Source organism: Phocoena sinus, chromosome 15, assembly GCF_008692025.1.
Source record: "Phocoena sinus isolate mPhoSin1 chromosome 15, mPhoSin1.pri, whole genome shotgun sequence".
Classification (NCBI taxonomy): Eukaryota; Metazoa; Chordata; class Mammalia; order Artiodactyla; family Phocoenidae; genus Phocoena; species Phocoena sinus.
In genome coordinates, this window is record NC_045777.1 from 1787911 (window position 1) to 1806596 (window position 18686).

General features: G+C 54.5%; 1 protein-coding gene across 5 annotated transcripts in view; it reads right to left on the minus strand.

The window, feature by feature from the left end:
• CDH4 (cadherin 4) overlaps positions 1 to 18686 on the minus strand; it is a 558545-nt gene that overhangs the window by 39651 nt on the left and 500208 nt on the right. For all 5 annotated transcript variants that reach the window (XM_032606700.1, XM_032606699.1, XM_032606703.1 and 2 more), the window contains one exon: positions 16036 to 16208. In XM_032606700.1, coding sequence (XP_032462591.1) covers positions 16036 to 16208 — 173 coding nt within the window. The remainder of the gene's footprint in view (positions 1 to 16035; positions 16209 to 18686) is intronic.

An 18686-nucleotide genomic window follows, 5' to 3' on the forward strand; every position in this document is an offset into this window, starting at 1 on the left:
CTATGTACCAGATGAAGGAACAAGATAAACCCCAGAAAAACAACTAAATGAAGTGGAGATAGGGAACCTTCCAGAAAAAGAATTCAGAATAATGATAGTGAAGATGATCCAGGACCTCAGAAAAAGAATGGAGGCAAAGATCGAGAAGATGCAAGAAATGTTTAACAAAGACCTAGAAGAACTGAAGAACAAACAAACAGAGATGAACAGTACAATAACCGAAATGAAAAATACACTAGAAGGAATCAATAGCAGAATAACTGAGGCAGAATAATGGATAAGTGGGGATTCCCTGGTGGTGCAGTGGTTGAGAGTCCGCCTGCCGATGCAGGGGACGGGGGTTCATGCCCCGGTCCAGGAGGATCCGACATGCCACAGAGCGGCTGGGCCTGTGAGCCATGGCCGCTGAACCTGCGTGTCCGGAGCCTGTGGTCCGCAACGGGAGAGGCCACAACAGTGAGAGGCCCGCGTACCACAAAACAAAAAACCAAAAAAAACCCGGATAAGTGACCTGGAAGACAGAATGGTAGAATTCACTGCCGTGGAACAGAATAAAGAAAAAAGAATGAAAAGAAATGAAGATAGCCTAAGAGACCTCTGGGACAACATTAAATGCAACAATATTTGCATTATAGGGGGTCCCAGAAGGAGAAGAGAGAGAGAAAGGACCCGAGAAAATATCTGAAGAGATTATAGTCGAAAACTTCCCTAACATGGGAAAGGAAATAGCCACCCAACTCCAGGAAGTGCAGAGAGTCCCATACAGGATAAACCCAGGGAGAAACACGCCAAGACACATAGTAATCAAATTGGCAAAAATTAAAGACAAAGAAAAATTATTGAAAGCAGCAAGGGAAAAACAAATAACATACAAGGGAACTCCCATAAGGTTAACAGCTGATTTCTCAGCAGAAACTCTACAAGCCAGAAGGGAGTGGCATGATATACTTAAAGTGATGAAACGGAAGAACCTACAACCAAGATTATCTACCGGGCAAGGATCTCATTCATATTCGATGGAGAAATCAAAAGCTTTACAGACAAGCAAAAGCTAAGAGAATTCAGCACACCAAACCAGCTCTACAACAAATGCTAAAGGAACTTCCCTAAGTGGGAAACACAAGAGAAGAAAAGGACCTACAAAAACAAACCCAAAAGAATTAAGAAAATGGTGATAGGAACATACATGTTGATAATTACCTTAAACGTGAATGGATTAAATGATCCAACCAAAAGACACAGGCTCACTGAATGGATACAAAAAACAAGATCCTTATATATGCTGTCTACAAGAGACCCACTTCAGACCTAGGGACACATACTGACTGAAAGTGAGGGGATGGGAAAAAGATATTCCATGCAAATGGAAATCAAAAGAAAGCTGGAGTAGCAATACTCATATTAGATAAAATAGACTTTAAAATAAAGACTGTTACAAGAGACAAGGAAGGACACTACATAATGATCAAGGGATCAATCCAAGAAGAAGATATAACGATTATAAATATATGTGCACCCAACACAGCAGCACCTCAATACATAAGGCAACTGCTAACAGCTGTAAAAGAGGAAATCGACAGTAACACAGTAATAGTGGGGGACTTCAACACCTCACTTACACCAATGGACAGATCATCCAAACAGAAAATTAATAAGGAAACACAAGCTTTAAATGACACAATAGACCAGACAGATTTAATTGATATTTATAGGACATGCCATCCAAAAACTGCATCTTAACACTTTCTTCTCAAGTGCACATGGAACATTCTCCAGGATAGACACCTTGGGTCACAAATCAAGCCTCAGTAAATTTAAGAAAACTGAAATCATATCAAGCATCTTTTCTGACCACAACGCTATGGGATTAGAAATCAATTACAGGGAAAATAATGTAAAAAACACAAACACCTGGAAGCTAAACAATACGTTACTAAATAACCAAGAGATCACTGAAGAAATCAAAGAGGAAATCAAAAAATACCTAGAGACAAATGACAATGAAAATACGATGATCCAAAACCTATGGGGTGCAGCAAAAGCAGTTCTAAGAGGGAAGCTTATAGCCATACAAGCTTACCTCAAGAAACAAGAAAAATCTCAAATAAACAATCTAACCTTATATCTAAAGGAACTAGAGAAAGAACAAACAAAACCCAAAGTTAGCAGACGGAAAGAAATCATAAAGATCAGAGCAGAAATAAATGAAATAGAAACAAGAAAACAAGAGCAAAGATCAATAAAACTAAAAGCTGGTTCTCTGAGAAGATAAACAAAATTGATAAACCATTAGCCTGACTCATCAAGAAAAAGAGGGAGAGGACTCAAATCAATAAAAATAGAAATGAAAAAGGAAAAGTTACAACAGACACCACAGAAATACAAAGCATTGTAAGAGACTACTACAAGCAACTCTATGCCAATAAAATGGACAACCTGGAAGAAATGTACAAATTCTTAGAAAGGTATAACCTTCCAAGACTGAGCCAGGAAGAAACAGAAAATATGAACAATCACAAGTAATGAAATTGAAACTGTGATTAAAAATCTTCCAACAAAGTCCAGGACCAGATGGCTTCACAGGTGAATTCTATCAAACATTTAGAGAAGCGCTAACACCCATCCTTCTCAAACTCCTCCAAAAAATTGCTGAGGAAGGAACACTCCCAAACTCATTCTATGAGGCCACCATCACCCTGATACCAAAACCAGACAGAGATACTACAAAAAAAGAAAATTACAGACCAATACCACTGATGAATATAGATGCAAAAATCCTCAACAAAATACTAGCAAACAGAATCCAACAACACATTAAAAGGATCATACACCATGATCAAGTGGGATTTATCCCAGGGATGCAAGGATTCTTCAGTATACGCAAATCTATCAATGTGATACACCATATTAACAAACTGAAGAATAAAAACCATATGGTCATCTCAATAGATGCAGAAAAAGCTTTTGACAAAATTCAACACCCATTTATGATAAAAACTCTCCAGAAAGTGGGCACAGAGGGGACCTACCTCAACATAATAAAGGCCATATACAACAAACCCACAGCAAACATCATTCTCAATGGTGAAAACCTGAAAGCATTTCCTCTAAGATCAGGAAGAAGGCAAGATTGTCCACTCTCACCACTATTATTCAACACAGTTTTGGAAGTCCTAGCCACGGCAATCAGAGAAGAAACAGAAATAAAAGGAATACAAATTGGAAAAGAAGAAGTAAAACGGTCACTGTTTGCAGATGACATGATACTATACATAGAGAATCCTAAAGATGCCACCAGAAAACTACTAGAGCTAATCAATGAATTTGGTAAAGTTGCCGAATACAAAATTAATGCACAGAAATCTGTTGCATTCCTGTACACGAATGATGAAAAATCTGAAAGAGAAATTAAGGAAACACTCCCATTTACCATTGCAACAAAAAATAGTAAAATACCTAGGAATAAACCTATCTAGGGAGACAAAAGACCTGTATACAGAATACTATAAGACACTGATGAAAGAAATTAAAAGTGATACCAACAGATGGAAAGATATACCATGTTCTTGGATTGGAAGAATCACTATTGTGAAAATGACTCTACTACCCAAAGCGTTCTACAGATTCAATGTAATCCCTGTCAAATTACCAATGGCATTTTTTAAAGAACTAGAACAAAAAATCTTAAAATTTGTATGGAGACACGAAAGACCCGAATAGCCAAAGCAGTCTTGAGGGAAAAAAAATGGAGCTGGAGGAATCAGACTCCCTGACCTCAGACTCTACTACAAAGCAACAGTAATCAAGATAATATGGTACTGGCACAAAAACAGAAACATAGATCAATGGAACAGGATAGAAAGCCCAGAGGTAAACCCATGCACCTATGGTCAACTAATCTATGACAAAGGAGGCAAGGATACACAATGGAGAAGAGACAGTCTCCTCAATAAGTGGTGCTGGGAAAACTGGACAGCTACATGTAAAAGAATGAAATTAGAACACTCCCTAACACCATACACAAAAATAAACTCAAAATGGATTCGAGACCTGAGTGTAAGACCGGACACTATAAAACTCTTAGAGGAAAACATAGGAAGAACACCCTTTGACATAAATCACAGCAAGATCTTTTTTGATCCAACTCCTAGAGTAATGGAAATAAAACCAAAAATAAACAAATGGGACCTAATGAAACTTCAAAGCTTTTGCACAGCAAAGGAAACCATAAACAAGATGAAAAGACAACCCTCAGAATGGGAGAAAATATTTGCAAACGAATCAACGGACAAAGGATTAATCTCCAAAAATATATAAACAGCTCATGCAGCTCAATATTAAGAAAACAAACCCAGTCCAAAAATGGGCATAAGACCTAAATAGACATTTCTCCAAAGATGACATACAGATGGCCAAGAAGCACATGAAAAGCTTCTCAGCATCACTAATTATTAGAGAAATGCAAATCAAAACTACAATGAGGCATCACCCCACACCAGTTAGAATGGCCATCATCAGAAAATCTACAAACAACAAATGCTGGAGAGGGTGTGGAGAAAAGGGAACCCTCTTGCACTGTCAGTGGGAATGTAAACTGATACAGCTACTATGGAGAACAGTATGGAAGTTCCTTAAAAAACTGAATATAGAACTACCATACGACCCAGCAATCCCACTCCTGGGCATTTATCTGAAGAAAACCATAATTCCAAAAGACACGTGCACCCCAATGTTCATTGCAGCACTATTTACAATAGCCAGGTCATGGAAGCAACCTAAATGCCCATCGACAGATGAATGGATAAAGAAGATGTGGCACGTGTATACAATGGAATATCACTCAGCCATAGAAAGGAACGAAATTGGGTCATTTGTAGAGAAATGGATGAATCTAGAGACTGTCATACAAATTAAGTCAGAAAGAGAAAAACAAATTATCATATATTAACGCATATATGTGGAACCTAGAAAAATGGTACAGATGAACCGGTTTGCAAGGCAGAAATAGAGACACAGATGCAGAGAACAAACGTATGGACAACAAGGGGGGAAAGTGGCACGGTGGGGTGGTGCTGTGATGAACTGGGAGATTGGGATTGACATATATACACTAATATGTATAAAATGGATAACTTATGAGAACCTGCTGTATAAAAAAATAAATAAAATAAAATTCAAAAAAAAGAAGAATCAATATGAGATGGTGGTCATGTATAAATAGATAAACAGAACAACAATGAAAGGAAACATAATCGGCATCTTGAACTTCCTTTCAGAATCCTAGAATGCACCTCTAAAAATAGGTATTTTATACCTAAATCCTTAGTTTATGTCATGTTTAATGTCCATTAAAGCTCAAAAATTAAATATAAAAATAAATAAATAAATGAAAAGCCTTCCTCCGGGCCTCGATCCTTGGCCTCACTGTGCGTCACAGTTACGCCAGGCCGGGTGAGGGAGCCCTGCAGGAGCGGACTGCCTGGGGCTGTTTTCGGTGCCGCTCTAGCGCCGCCTGCTGGTGACTCCACAGACCACACTCAGCCTCCACCCCGACCTCGGACCAGCCCTGGGGAGTAGGGGCGTCACACCCTCCGCACTCTGCAGGTGACCACACTGAGTCTTTGGTGGGCCAGGTGGCTCCCTCAGGGTCCGGGCTGGTGAGCCGTGTGCCTGGGGCCTGGCGGTTGGAGGCTGGATCCCAGCAACCGGCTTCCTGGGACTAAGAGATGACCCTGGGCCCAGCTCTGGACTGGCCGGTGTTCCTCCTCCACCTTTGCTCTCCCTACCGACACGCCCACCCCAGTGGAGCGGGAAGGAGGTGGGTGGGGGAGTGGGCGGCCCGCTGAAGGATGGTTGGCGACAGCCGCTTGCCACCCGTGGGTGTACCGAGCAGGTGCCCCCGCCGGCCACCCTGGGCCGCTGCCCAGCAGTACCCCCTGCTCCTGCCGGGTGCAGATCCCCTGGAGCCGGGCAGCGGTGGTGCCGAAGTGAGTTCATTAAAACGCGATTTGCCGTTTTCAAGTTCAAGAGGAGGGAAGAAAACCGCAAGCGGGTGTCCCTGGGGTTTTCACTCACCTCCCCGTAGCTCAGCATTTAAATTTTGCAGAACATCCATCAATAATGCATCTGGCTGGCCTGCCCTAGAAGAGCATCAAAGATTCCCGCACCCTGCGTGCTCTCAGCCCTCTCCTCGCAGGGCCGCCAGGACACGCAGCCAGCGGTGCAGCTTGGACCCCACCGTCCCCACTGCTCCCGGGGCTGGGTCAGCCTGTGCCCAGTGCCGAGGGTCACTGCTGGGAGACAGAGCACACCAAGGGCCGGGCCTCCTGCCTGTGTCTGGTTCTCGTGTGCTCAGCCCTCGGGTGTCCGCCCAGGGCCCGAGGATGTGACTGGGGACCCACGAGATGGGCCCTGGGGGAGGAGGAGCCCCAAGACTGATGACCTTGTTCACTCAAGTGCATCGAGACTTATCCCAAAAGGTGCGGGGAGTGTGGCCGCCGTGGAAAACTGGCTGCAGGTCCTGGGAAGTTACATGTTACGACCTCAAGTCCACAGCTAGGCGTGCACCCGAGAGGACAGCAACAGGCGCTCAGGCAGGTGCTGTACCTGTGTTCACAGCAGCACCTGCCACGGGGGAAGCAGCCCAACGTCCACCAACAGACGAGGGGACGAGCACAGTGTGGCCTGTCTGTGCAGCGGCGAAGGAGGGACGCACTGACCCCGGCTACAACGTGGACGAACCTCGAAAACGTGGCGCTCAGCAAAAGCGGCCAGACCTGCAAAGGCCCTGGGGCAAGGGCTCACTGGGGCCAGCGAGCGGGGAAGCGGGCGCTGGAGGGTGGACAGGGAGCAGGGGCCACGTGGACTCCACTCTGGGGAGATGGGCAGGCACAGGACGGTGTGAGAAGGCAGCGACGACCGGATTTGCATGTGGACACGATCACCTGGCTGCTGGCTGAGGACAGACTGTAGGGCGGGGGCGGGGCTGGGCGACCGCCTGGGCGGGTGCCATCCTGGTCTAAGCGGGGTACCTCGATGGGCCAGCCAGGTGAGTGTACACACAGACTCGGCCGGGAGGGGGTCCTGGCCACTGAAGGGTGTGGGGAAGCTGCATGCTGGGTCCTACACGTGTCGTCGGCAGAGTGAACACGTAGGGACACCCTTCGCTTCTGCCAGGAAGTACACATGCTCCCTTTCCTTGAGACGCACGGCCCTTCTCCCTCTTTCGTTCCCGCTCTGCACTGTGGCTTTTTTTTTTTTTTTTTTTTTTGCGGTACGCGGGCCTCTCACTGTCGTGGCCTCTCCCGTTGCGGAGCACAGGCTCCGGACGCGCAGGCCCAGCGGCCATGGCTCACGGGCGCAGCCACTCCGCGGCATGTGGGATCTTCCCGGACCGGGGCACGATCCCGTGTCCCCTGCATCGGCAGGCGGACTCTCAACCACTGCGCCACCAGGGAAGCCCTTCATCGTGGCTTTTAAGAGAAGCAGGAGCTGGCCTGGGCCTGGAGTCTGGAGCCGCCAGGAGGATGGACCAGGGGCACCGCCAGGCATAGGCCAGCCTCTTGCTGCCTCGGGGAAAGGCAGCCTGGCATCCAGAGGCTCCGAACGTGAATCCAGAACTTGGGATTTGTGTACAGAAGTCTGCTTAAATGCTGGCCAAGTTTAAACAACAGCAACAGAAAGACAATAAGAAAACACATCTTGGGGCTGAATCTGTCTCTAGGCTGCTGATTTGAGACCCTGTATCTGGCTGACAGGAACAAGTCAAGGGCACGGGTGAAATCCCTGCTCCTGCTTCGTAAGGAACTGGCCACCACAGTATCGCCCAGGAGCGGCTCTGGGGCCACGTGGTGTCCGCCGTTGCATCAGGAAAGCAGCCATGTGTGTAAATAAGTGGGCATGGCTGTGTGCAAATAAAACTTCATGTACAAAAACAGCTGCTCAGATGTGGCCGACCCCCAGCCAGCACTCCTCTGACCTCTGCCCTCCTCGGGAGCCAGGAGGGGTCGGGCTCCTGTGCTGGGATCCCCGTGTCCGGAACCCTCACACCCCTCGGCTTCTGCCCACTTCAGGGGTCAGAGTTCATGCCGTCCGCGCTTGTCGTCACCTCTGGCTGCACCGTTCCCACTCGGCACGCCCTCACCTTTCTCCTGCACGGCTGCCTGAGCCCTACTCTACCTGCACCAGGTGTAGGGTAGACACAGTGCAAACGTACAGTAAGAGAGTGGCCTCCCCGGTCCCCTGCCCTCCAGCCAGGCCTCCGAGGAAGAGGCAGAGGAGGGGGATGCAAAGGGGCAAGAAAGCGGTGAGGACTTCCTGGAGAAGGTGGGCAGGTTTGGCTGGGGTTGGGGAAAAGCACGGGAAAGGTGGGTGATGGCTGGCTGGTCCGGCCAGAGCTCCCATCCCAAGGTCTGACCACCATCCCGCCATCCATGGGGGGCAGCCCCCAGCTGCTCTCATGGGAGGCCCAGCCCTGGACCTGCCTCCATAGCCCCTCTGCAGCCTGGAGCCATAAGCCCCTGGGGAGAGCGCCAGGCCTGCTTACCCACCACAGACGCCGCATCCCTGAGCTGACGCTCGAGGACAGATGCAGGTCCCAGCCTGGCTCAGTGAACAGGTGCGGCTGGGAAAGCACCACCTGCGGTCACACTGTGTGCTGGGAGGCCCCAGAAAGCAGATACGGGAGCTGAGGGCTTGAGCCGCTCCCGGGTGTGCTCTGTGGGCTGCATACATGGCTTTGATGGCTCCGTACCATGTGGAGAGAGTCCAACGGGGAACTCAGCTCAGACAGGGCCTTTCATTTTGCAACTTTTCCATCTTTCTTTATAGGAAATGCTGTCTTCTGCTTTCTCTGGGGCTTATTTCTTCCTGTGATAATGTTAAGTAGAGGCTGGCAGGAGATGGCGTCTGGAACGCCCTGGAAATGGCTGAGAACCAGATGTGTTAAAGGTAGTTAAAGGCAGTGCCCCTGTGTGCTCTGGGCGCTCACGTCTCTGCTGGGGAAGTCCTCAGCGCAGTTGCAGCCCTGGCGCTGGTCCCCGGGCACTTACACACTGGTCATCTGAGACACTGCCCTGCACCATCTCAGCGGTTAAAACTCTCCCTGAAAGATGCCAAGAGTAGAGCCCAGCGGGTTTCTTCTGGAACGTCTTGCCCCTTGGAGCTCAGGACTGCGTGTCTGCGAGACCCTCAGATGGCCGGGCGAGGCGAGGCGAGGCGAGGTGAGGCGAGTCTCAGAGGGAAGTTGGAGGCCCGAGACCTGCCTTGGGCTACTTTTCTCCTTCCCTCTATTCTCTTTTTTGGGGAGAGCAATGACTTCAGGGGTGAGAACCCAATGTGAGGCGGGTCAGCGGCACATTCGCTTCAATTGGTAATTTTTTTCTCTGAGACCACAAAGCCGCATTTGGTGTCTTAAAAGCAGCGTTCGGTAAAAACGATTCAAGAATCGGCCAGTGGGACACACTGAACTCCGCCTGTTCCAAGACCACCGTTGCCCCCTACCTCCCAACCCCTGATACAGTCTTACCAAGAGCTCATTTTCTAGTAGAAGCACATTTTCGGAATTTCCCACGTGGCCTGTCACGACGCGTCTCGGGAAGCAAGGGGTGATGCCTGTCTCATCACCAAAGGACCACTTTCCACCTGAGCTGGGTCACGGGAGTAAATGAGCTGAAGTCGGCAGTGGCCATGGTAGTCATCGGCCCTGGAACGAAGCTGTCTTCATCACTCGTCGCTCTCCGTGACATCGTTTCATCTGATCACCACGTAGGGTGGAGACCCGCGAAAACTATAGAAAGTGCTGGCTTTGCTTTCTTAAAAGTCCTGTGAACCATGAGACTGTGACTTCGGCCCACCCTTGTCTGGGACAAGTGTCAAGAAGGTGAGCAGCCCGCAGCTAGCGGGCACGAGGACAGCAGGACGGGCCCCCTCCCGTGGGCAAACTTCGCCGGGGACCACAAGGAAGTGGGTCTGAGAACAGCGGTGGCTCCAGGGAAGGTGCACAGCAGAGACACCCGCCGCCTCACCAGAGCACCTCCGGTGACGTGACACGAGACACTCAGCCACTCCCGTATCATCCCAGGCTCTCCTGACGTTCTAATCATGCAGAAACGCTCAGTTTACACAGGGCTGCCTAATTAGACACGGCAGAAATTATGTCTGTGGATTTTCCCCTTCCTAACGATGAGTTACTCTGCTGGTTCTGAAATAAGTGTCTGCAGGATTTCCCCCCAAAGATGTTTCTGTTCACAGGGGCAGGGCATCAGCGTCCCTCAGAGAGAGAAGAGAGGTGCCGTCCATGGCCCTTTGCGCGTCTGGTCATGTGGACGTCCAGCCAAAGCCACGGAAGCTGAGGCGCTGGCCACGTGGGGGAACCACGTGGGAAGGATGCGGCAGGCTGGGTTCCAGCTCACAAGGAGCCTTCAGGGCGCCCAGCGTGGCCTCATCCCCAAACACACGGCTGAGGCCCCGCAATGTCTGTTTCCAAGTCAAGACACGCTGGCCGCTGCCAGCCAGAGGGGCCGAGCGTCCCACCCGCGGGAGCAGCTTGGGACAGAAAGTGGACAGCGCAGTGGACGGACATCTGGACACTGGCTGCCCCAGAGGGCTTGTCTTTAGTGCAGTTAGTAACGAGGGTGCACCACCTTGCTCCCTCCCTCTCCCCGCTACCCACATGGATGCACATCTCCTCGGGGGAGGCTTCGAGCCAGCCCCCCGCACCTATCCTCCAGCCCACCGCACTGCATGGCTCCGAGCCTCAGGCCACTGTCCCCACGTTCCCAGCTCCCACTGGTCCTCGGTCCCTGCGCGGCCCCACCCTCTGGGCCTCCAGCTCAGCCGTCCACACTCTCCTCGCGCTAACCTCGTCTGACCTGGGCCCTGGGGACTGAGCCGTGTCTCGGCCCCTCCCCGTGTCTCTCCTTGCCCCTCAACTGGGGACACTGGCCACCCACCTCGGATCACATGCTCCCTTATGGGGACGCCGCCCCAAGAGCGGGAGGCAGAGGTGCTGGGAGAGAGATCCACGCACGTGACACGGGCCGTGCGGGCCCACGGGAGGTGCTTCTGTTCCCGGGGAGGGTCGCACGTACACTCGGCAGCTGGGCCTCCTTCCCACTGGCCACTCCAGGGTCCACGGACCATCTGAGATTCCCAACGCCTGGACACGGATCCCCCCGGTACTTGGGACGGTTTTGACGGTGCATCCAAGTGGCGAGAAGTCAGACGGACTCACAGTGGGAGATGGTTCCCGCTTCAATTCTGGGCCAGGAAAAGCTCAGTCTGGGGCCAGTGTTATGGGAGGTTAACCCTCCTTATGGAGACTGAGAGAGGAAGGGGCAGGGGAAGAATGGAGGGAAGGGGGAGGCCTAGGGTTCAGATCTCGGAAAGGACACACTGGCGGGCGGAATCTCACACACCCCGCCTCCCCGCGTTCCCCCCCCAACCCCCACCCGAGCCAGCAGCCCAGCACAGGCTGAGGGCAGGGAGCCGCCTGCGTTCAAATGCCAGCCTTCCCTTCCCCGCTGTGTGACTCTGGGCAAGCTTCTTCCCTCTCTGTGCCTCGTCTTATCCATAAACAGAGATGACACTGAAGCACCTGGATTCCTGAGCAGAAAGAGGAGAGGCGGCGGCTGAGGCAGGAGGAGACCCCTGGGCATGTGTCCAGGTTTGGGACCAGCAGGGCTGTCCCCGCTGGAGCAGGGCCCTCATGGCAGCGGTGGCGCCAACAGCTACCACTTCTCGAGCAGCTTTGACGCGCCAGGCACGGAGCCCAGCCTCAGGCCTGGCCCGGCCCCCCGAGCCTGTGGCAGGAGGGAACCCCCAGCAGAGGAGATAAGCCCACATGGCGTCTCCCCTGTGCTGGGCTCTGCAGGAACTGGGCCGGTTCAGTGAGAGCAGAGGGAGTCAGGGAGGCCTCCCTGAGGAGGTGACGTCTGGTGAGAAGATGAAAGGACCAGACAGCCAGAGAGGGGAAAGCTCGAGGCTGAAGGCTGCGCGGTCGGGGGCAGGCCACGGTGCGACGGGGCCTCAGAGCGCTGGTCCTGCCCGCCACCCTCCCCCACTCCCTCTGTCCGGGGCTGTCCTTTCCCGGGCTGGGCCCTCCCAGGCTGCCCACCCCAAGCCCGAGGCCTCGTGGCGCAGCGGGGAAAGCGGCCAGGAGGAGCGGCCAGCGGCCGTCTCATGATCATTGCGGCCCACGGTCCGCGGACGCGCTAGTCAGTACAGACTTTCACTTGACCCGCCTGAGAGCCAGCAATCACCTGCTCTGGGGGGAGGTGGGTGCACAGAGGGCGTGACTGGCCCACTGGCCGCCCCAAAGCGGCGGGACTGAGCCGGGTGGAGGCCGGAGGATGCAGGGCGGAGCCAGGTGCCATCGCTCGGCGGGGCCGGTCCCTCGGAGCCGGGCAGCCAGGTGCTGCGCGGGGGCGCAGGGCAAGGATGGGGAAGGAGGGTCACCGCTGGAGCCGGGAGGAAGGTCCGCGCGATTCTGCAGCGACCAAGAGCCTGAGACAGTGGGTGGCTCCGGAGGTCCTGGGTCTGCGTTAAGTGAGGGACGAGGCCACCAGGCTCCCTGAAGTGAGGGTGCACTGCCCGGCACACCCACCGGGATGTCCCACGGCCTCTGGTGTCCGCGGAGCAGGTGTTCAGGTTCGCTCCTGGGGAAGGAGTGCTATGGCTCCCGCTCCAGGGCGAGTCGTGTCATGGCGACAGCCCCGGCGGCTTGGTGCCGGCCACTCTCATGGGACCTGATGGCTCGCCCAGCCGGGCAGGAACCTCGCACATCATGTCCACCCGCCCGGCCAGCTCCCCGTGATCTGCAGGCCCGGCTCTCGGGGACCTTGCTGCCTGTCAGCCCCTCCCTGTCAGGTGCCGCTGTGGCACCGAGGAGGAGGGATCGCCCACCGGGCCCAGAGTGGGGTGGCTGCCTCAGGCTCAGTTGCCAGACGAGGCAAAAAAAAACCAGGGACCGTTCAGTTATATGTAACTTCACACAAACAACTGACAATTTTTGGTATGAGTAAGTCCCACGCGATATTCGGGACACACTTGCAGGAAACACGATCTGTGTTTATCTGCAGCTCGGATCTAGCTGAGTGGCCTGTGTTTTACCTGGCAGGGTGGAGCCTCTCCTGGGGTGCCCCCTGGAAAGGGTTAAGAATCCAGGCTGCCGGGGGCAGGCATCGGGTTAAGAGATGCATTTCAGGGATGCGCTCCTCCAGCCTCAGGACGGCACACGCCTCACCCAGGTGACACGCATGTTTGCATTTCTGAGATGAGGAAAACGAAGCTTCCTCGTGGCTAAACAGTGCTGACCATTATGGAAGGAGCTGGGGGTGTCCATGGGTGGCCCCAAGGCTGGATGAGGCCCACAGATGTGTGCCATTTGCCTTGCACAGGATTGTAAAAAGTGCCAACCTGAGGCCTTCCCTGCTGTCTGCTCCACTAAGGCCCTGGGGGGCAGACCCTCCCCAGGCCTCTCCACCCCCCCCTTCAACGCCCCAGCGGGAATTCTGGCCTGTGGGCGTCCAGCGTTTCCAGCCCCAGCACCAGGGGAGGGCCTGGGCCCCGGGGGGGCCACGCCTCTCTTGAGACGCTGCGGCCCTGGGCAGTTAAGAGCCCCTGCAGCCCTGCCTTTCTCACCTGGAAAGAAATGCTACTACTGGAATTTCCCCCAGGGTAGTTTCAAGGACTAAGATGTGATAACGTGCACCGCACAGTGCCTAGCCCACACGGACCTCCCGTGGGGTCCCTGGGGCGCCCCGGTGTCTAGAACAGGCTCTGCCCACGGGCGGGAGCTCGGCACACGCTTACAAAAGAATGGAAAATGAGTAGCAGAAATGCCCACGAAACGCTGGCGGTATTCCTCCTCCTAGCACTGCTTCTGGCTGGCTGTCCCTCCCCCCACACCTGCTGGCTTGTTCATAAATAAATGCGAACCGAACGGCCCGCACCCTACCTGTTCAGGGAAGCAGGGGCGCGGCACCCAGAGCCGCCCTGCGTCTTCGGAACCGGCAGCTTCTCCGAGCTTTCTGAGGTGGGGCCTCTCCCTGCTCTGCGGACCTCCAGAAGGGTCCTCTGGGTGCTGCCCCTTTGTCCTCTAGACAGAGGCCCCAGAAACGCCTCTTTCCTTCTCCAAGGCCCGACATCACAGCCAGGCTCCCAGCAGAGCCGTGCAGCCGAGCGGCTCTTTATCTCTAACGGAGGTCCGGGTGCTACGGGCCCGCGGGCTGGGTACTGCCTGCTCCCCGCCTCTCTGTTTCCTGAACCTGAAGTCCACACTCATCAAGCAATGAACAGAAGCTCTTTAGAGCTGGCGGAGGCCCGTTGAGGCTGTGCCGGGCAGCGTGCGCGGATCTGCCTGCGTGGGAGGAGGACAGGCCCCTCTGCTGCTGGGCTGGGGCCTGAGGCTGCTGGGATCTTGGACTCCTGGTCTCCAGAACTGTCAGAGGCTAATTTCCTTTGTTAGGACAGCCCTGGGACACGCGTACAACTCCCTTCCCGGGACAGGACAGGGGCATCCCTGATGCTCCACCCCCAGCCCCACCCTCTGTGGACGGTACGCGCGATGCTCTTTCTTTATAGCCCACGCCACGGCCTGAATTCGTTTCTCTCGTGGGGACTGATCCCTCTTGCCTGTTTCTCCCTCCTGCAAAGTGAGCCCCACGCGAGCAAGGACACCACTCGCCCTGTTTGCTGCCGTCTGCCCAGCATCGTCGGCAGATTCTAGCGCAAAGTCAGTGCTCAGTGAAAGCTTTTGATGGAAAGGAGGAGCCTGCTGAGTGGGATCTGTGATCGCTCGGAACCAGTTAGACGTCTGGTGTGCAGCGTTCAGGAAAAGCGGGTCCTTAGTCCCAAAGAGAAGAAAATATGATTGATTCTATCAGCCTCCAAGGCTCAGGGCAAGGCCACCTCTTCTGAGAAGCCTCCCCTGATTTCTCCATAGTTAGCTCCATTCATCTCACAACACCACTTTGTGGACACAATCCACTGCCTACACACACGATCCACTGCATATACAGGTGATCTACCGCATATACACACGATCCACCGCAGGTACACGTGATCTACTGCATATACACATACGATCCACTGCCTACACGCGCGATCCACTGCAGCGCACGCACTTAGGTTCTGCTCCCCACCCCTGGCCCTGGGGGCAGCCACCGTCTAACCAGCTCCACATCCCCTATGCCTCACACAGCACTCTGCCCCCACATCTGCTAAGTGAGGAAGGAGCGGGCGGGGCACTTGCTGGTGTTCAGGGGTCACCGTGCCCAGTTCAGCCTTGACCCTGGACCTCAGACAGGAGTTTCCTTGGAGCAATGCTTCCAAAGCTGACCCTGGAGAAGGACGTGTGCGAGAGCACGTGGGAGTGTCTGCAGTCCTGCACAGGCCCCGGTCGTACCACACTGCTCTCCCGAAAGGTGTGAAGGCACCCTGAGTGAGGCTAGAGGCTGGAGAAACACTGTGGTACAGCCTTCTGGGGGCAATGGGGATGCCCTCCCTCCCGGGTCAGGTCGGGGACCCTGGATGGGGAGAGACAGGGATGGTTCGCCTCCCTGACGGCCCACCCCATGCGGCGTCACTATCCCCTCCGAGGGACCACCTACCTCCCTAGCTGAGGGCAGCAGGCTTCTAGAAGCCGGACGGAGCAGCTCCTCATTCCAAGGGCCAACTGCAGGGCCCTGTCTGGGCCGAGCAGGCCCCCATCATGGTCCCGGGGAGGGTCCTGGGGCCTTGCTGGGTCCTCTGGTACATGGGATGGAGGCCCCGGGTCCGCCTGAGGCCTGCTCTGAGCTCTGGGGGCTCCGGCCCACCTCCCCCATTGCACAACTCCACTGACACGGGTCCCAGAAGACGTATTTACACTGTGCGACTTAAGCCCCGCTGGGCACTGTCCCTGCCAAGCCTCACCCAGGTGGGACCATGTGGCCCAGTGCCTGGAGACGCCCTGCTGTGCCTAGTGGGAAAGGTCCTCCTGCCCCGACGGCGGCGGCAGCACCAGCGCCCCCCCACCCCCAGCGGCCTCCTCACCTCTCGGTCCAGGCCGGCCGCCACTGTCACGATGTCCCCTGTCTCACTGTTGATGGTGAACATGTTCTGGGAGGGGCTCTGCGGGGTCTGGGTCATGATCCGGTAGCGCACCATTCCATTGGCCGTGGTGCCATCGTCAGCGTCGCTGGCTGTGACCGTCATCACGTAGGTGCCTGGAACAGAGACGGTAGCGCACGTGGGACTCACCAACCACACCCGCTGCGGGCCCGGGCCCGCACCCCAGCAGACATCAGCCAGGACCACGTCTCCCTGGAGGCTGGACGTGGTGTGAGTCCTTCCCCTCCCACGGGCTGGGGGCCTGCCAGGCCCTGGGAAGTGTCCCTGACCCTCCCAGCCCCACACACTCCTGCAGAACCACTGGCGGGTTTCTTGCCGAGCTCAAGTCTGCTCTGAGGTCATCAGCGGGCAGAGAGATGGAGGCCCTGGATGAGGGGGAGCCGCCTGGGGACAGCGGAGCCAGCGATTCTGGCTCAGAACCCAGCACTCTCCCTCCTGAGCCACACGGCCCAAGGCGCTAGCCGGCAGTGTTTGCCGAGGATCCAGATCCCACGTGGAGGACTGCACGGCCGCGACTCGGCACGCGGTAAAAAAACAGGGCTGGGTGTACAGAGGGGCATAACAGGCACTTGAGGAAGCTAAGTGAGAAGAGCCCCCTCGGGGTGGGGAGCTGTGCACACGGGGCACAGGGGCAGATGGAGTAGTAAATCCAGGGTGCGCGTGGACACGTGGTCACCTGCACCTCCGAGCCTGGCGGGGTGAGCCGCCCACGCCATTTCCCATCCACACGCCAGGGTTGAGGTCCGCAGGGGACGCTCCGGCATGGTGCCCTGGCTCCTGAGAGCGGCACGTGGGGCTCCTACAGGCATCCTCCCTTCCCCACGGTGGGAGGCCCCGGTTGGACAGCACACCCCTCCCCTGGCCACAGTGATCGGGTCCGCGGTGGGCACCTTACCCAGTCAGGGCCTGTGATCAAGGCGGAGGTGCTCACCAGGGTTACTGGGAAACCAGCGTACTGTCCCTGCTGCTGGCCTTGGCTGGGTCAGCGTGTGAGGTTGGGGCTGTGGTCACTTTGTGCCACAAGGAAGGAAAGTGAAGGACAGGGCCAACTCGGAGGAAACAAAACCAAGAGAGGCTCGGGTGACCACTGCCTACCGGGTAGCCCCTGGGTCAAGCGGCGCCTGAAGCTGTTGCCTCAATGCTTAAAAAAATTAAGGCTTCTTTTATAAAGCGGTTTTAGGTTCACAGCACAACTGAGGAGAAGGTACCTTACAGACTCTGCACCTGAACCGATATATTCCCCCTCTTGCCTCATGTCATTTCAGTTTGAGTCTTTGTCACTTGCAACCCAGAGTTCTGACTGGCACAGGCGCCCGGCCCCGGGAGTGCCCCTGGAGTCGGGCGTGGGGCCCTAGTCCTGAGCTGCGTGTCCTTCGCTCAGCTCTACGTTCCCAGGGCCCACAGGGGTGAGGGAGTGTGGGCACCATCCTCCACTGGGTCCTTTCCTGGGGGGTGCTGGCTTAAGCTGAGACTGAACGGGGCTTTGGGCGTGGCTGTGCAGCTGGGCCTCCAGGCCTATTGGGATCCAAGGTGGTGAGGGGTGGGTGTTTTAGTCATCAAGCATGCACTGGGCAACCTGCTCTGGACCAGCATGGTGCTAGGAACTGGGCAGACAGCGGTGGAGACACTTGCGTGGTCCGGGCAGGGAGCCTTTTCCAAATCCTACCAGTGTTCTGGCTGCGCGGATGTGTGTACAAAGCGGGCCCTCCTGCCTTCCCGCGTCCAACCCCACCGCGAGCAGCGAGGGCCTGACTGGGAATTGGCTTTAGCTTTCAGCTTTTACTGAGTAAAAGCTTCTCAAAGCAAATGCATTTTATACAACAGAAAGGAAAGCCAACAGAGAGAGGAAAGTGGAAATCTGTTGACAGGCCACAGGTTTTCTATTCTCATCCACCAACCAGAGAGGAACGGGCCCAGGACCAGACTTTTCACACCAGACGTTTCACAATGAAAGGACGGGGAGTCCCAGCCTGGGCGGGGCGGGACGCTGCAGGAAGCGAGGGCCCAGGAGCTCCAGGCCCGCAGCGCCTCCCTCCCCCCACTTGTTCAATCCACAGATTTACATAGTTTTTATCAAAATGTAATTCACGCATCAGAAAATTCACCCTTTTAAAGTGCACAAGTGCAATTGTCAATAGAGCGTACCTAACTCCAGAACATTCTGTCAGCCCCAGAGAAAGCTGTATCTGTTAAGAGTCGCTCCCAGGACTTCCCTGGTGGTCCAGTAGGTAGAACTCTACACTCCCAGTGCAGGGGGCCTGGGTTCGATCCCAGGTCGGGGAACTAGATCCTGCATGCCTGCCGCAACTAGGAAGTCTGCATACCACACGCTGCAACGAGGATCCTGCGTGCCACAACTAAGCACGCACGCGTGAATGAAGGAATGAGTGAGTTGCTCCCTCCTCCTCCCCCGCCCCCAGCAATGCTCACCCGCTTTCTGTCTCCAGATTGGCGTTTTCTGAGCACAGCTTATAAACGGAATCATATACTATGCGGCCTTTGTGTCTGGCATCTTTTGAGGAGCCTAACGTTTTCAAGGGTCACTCCTTTTTACGGCTGAATGACATTCCAGT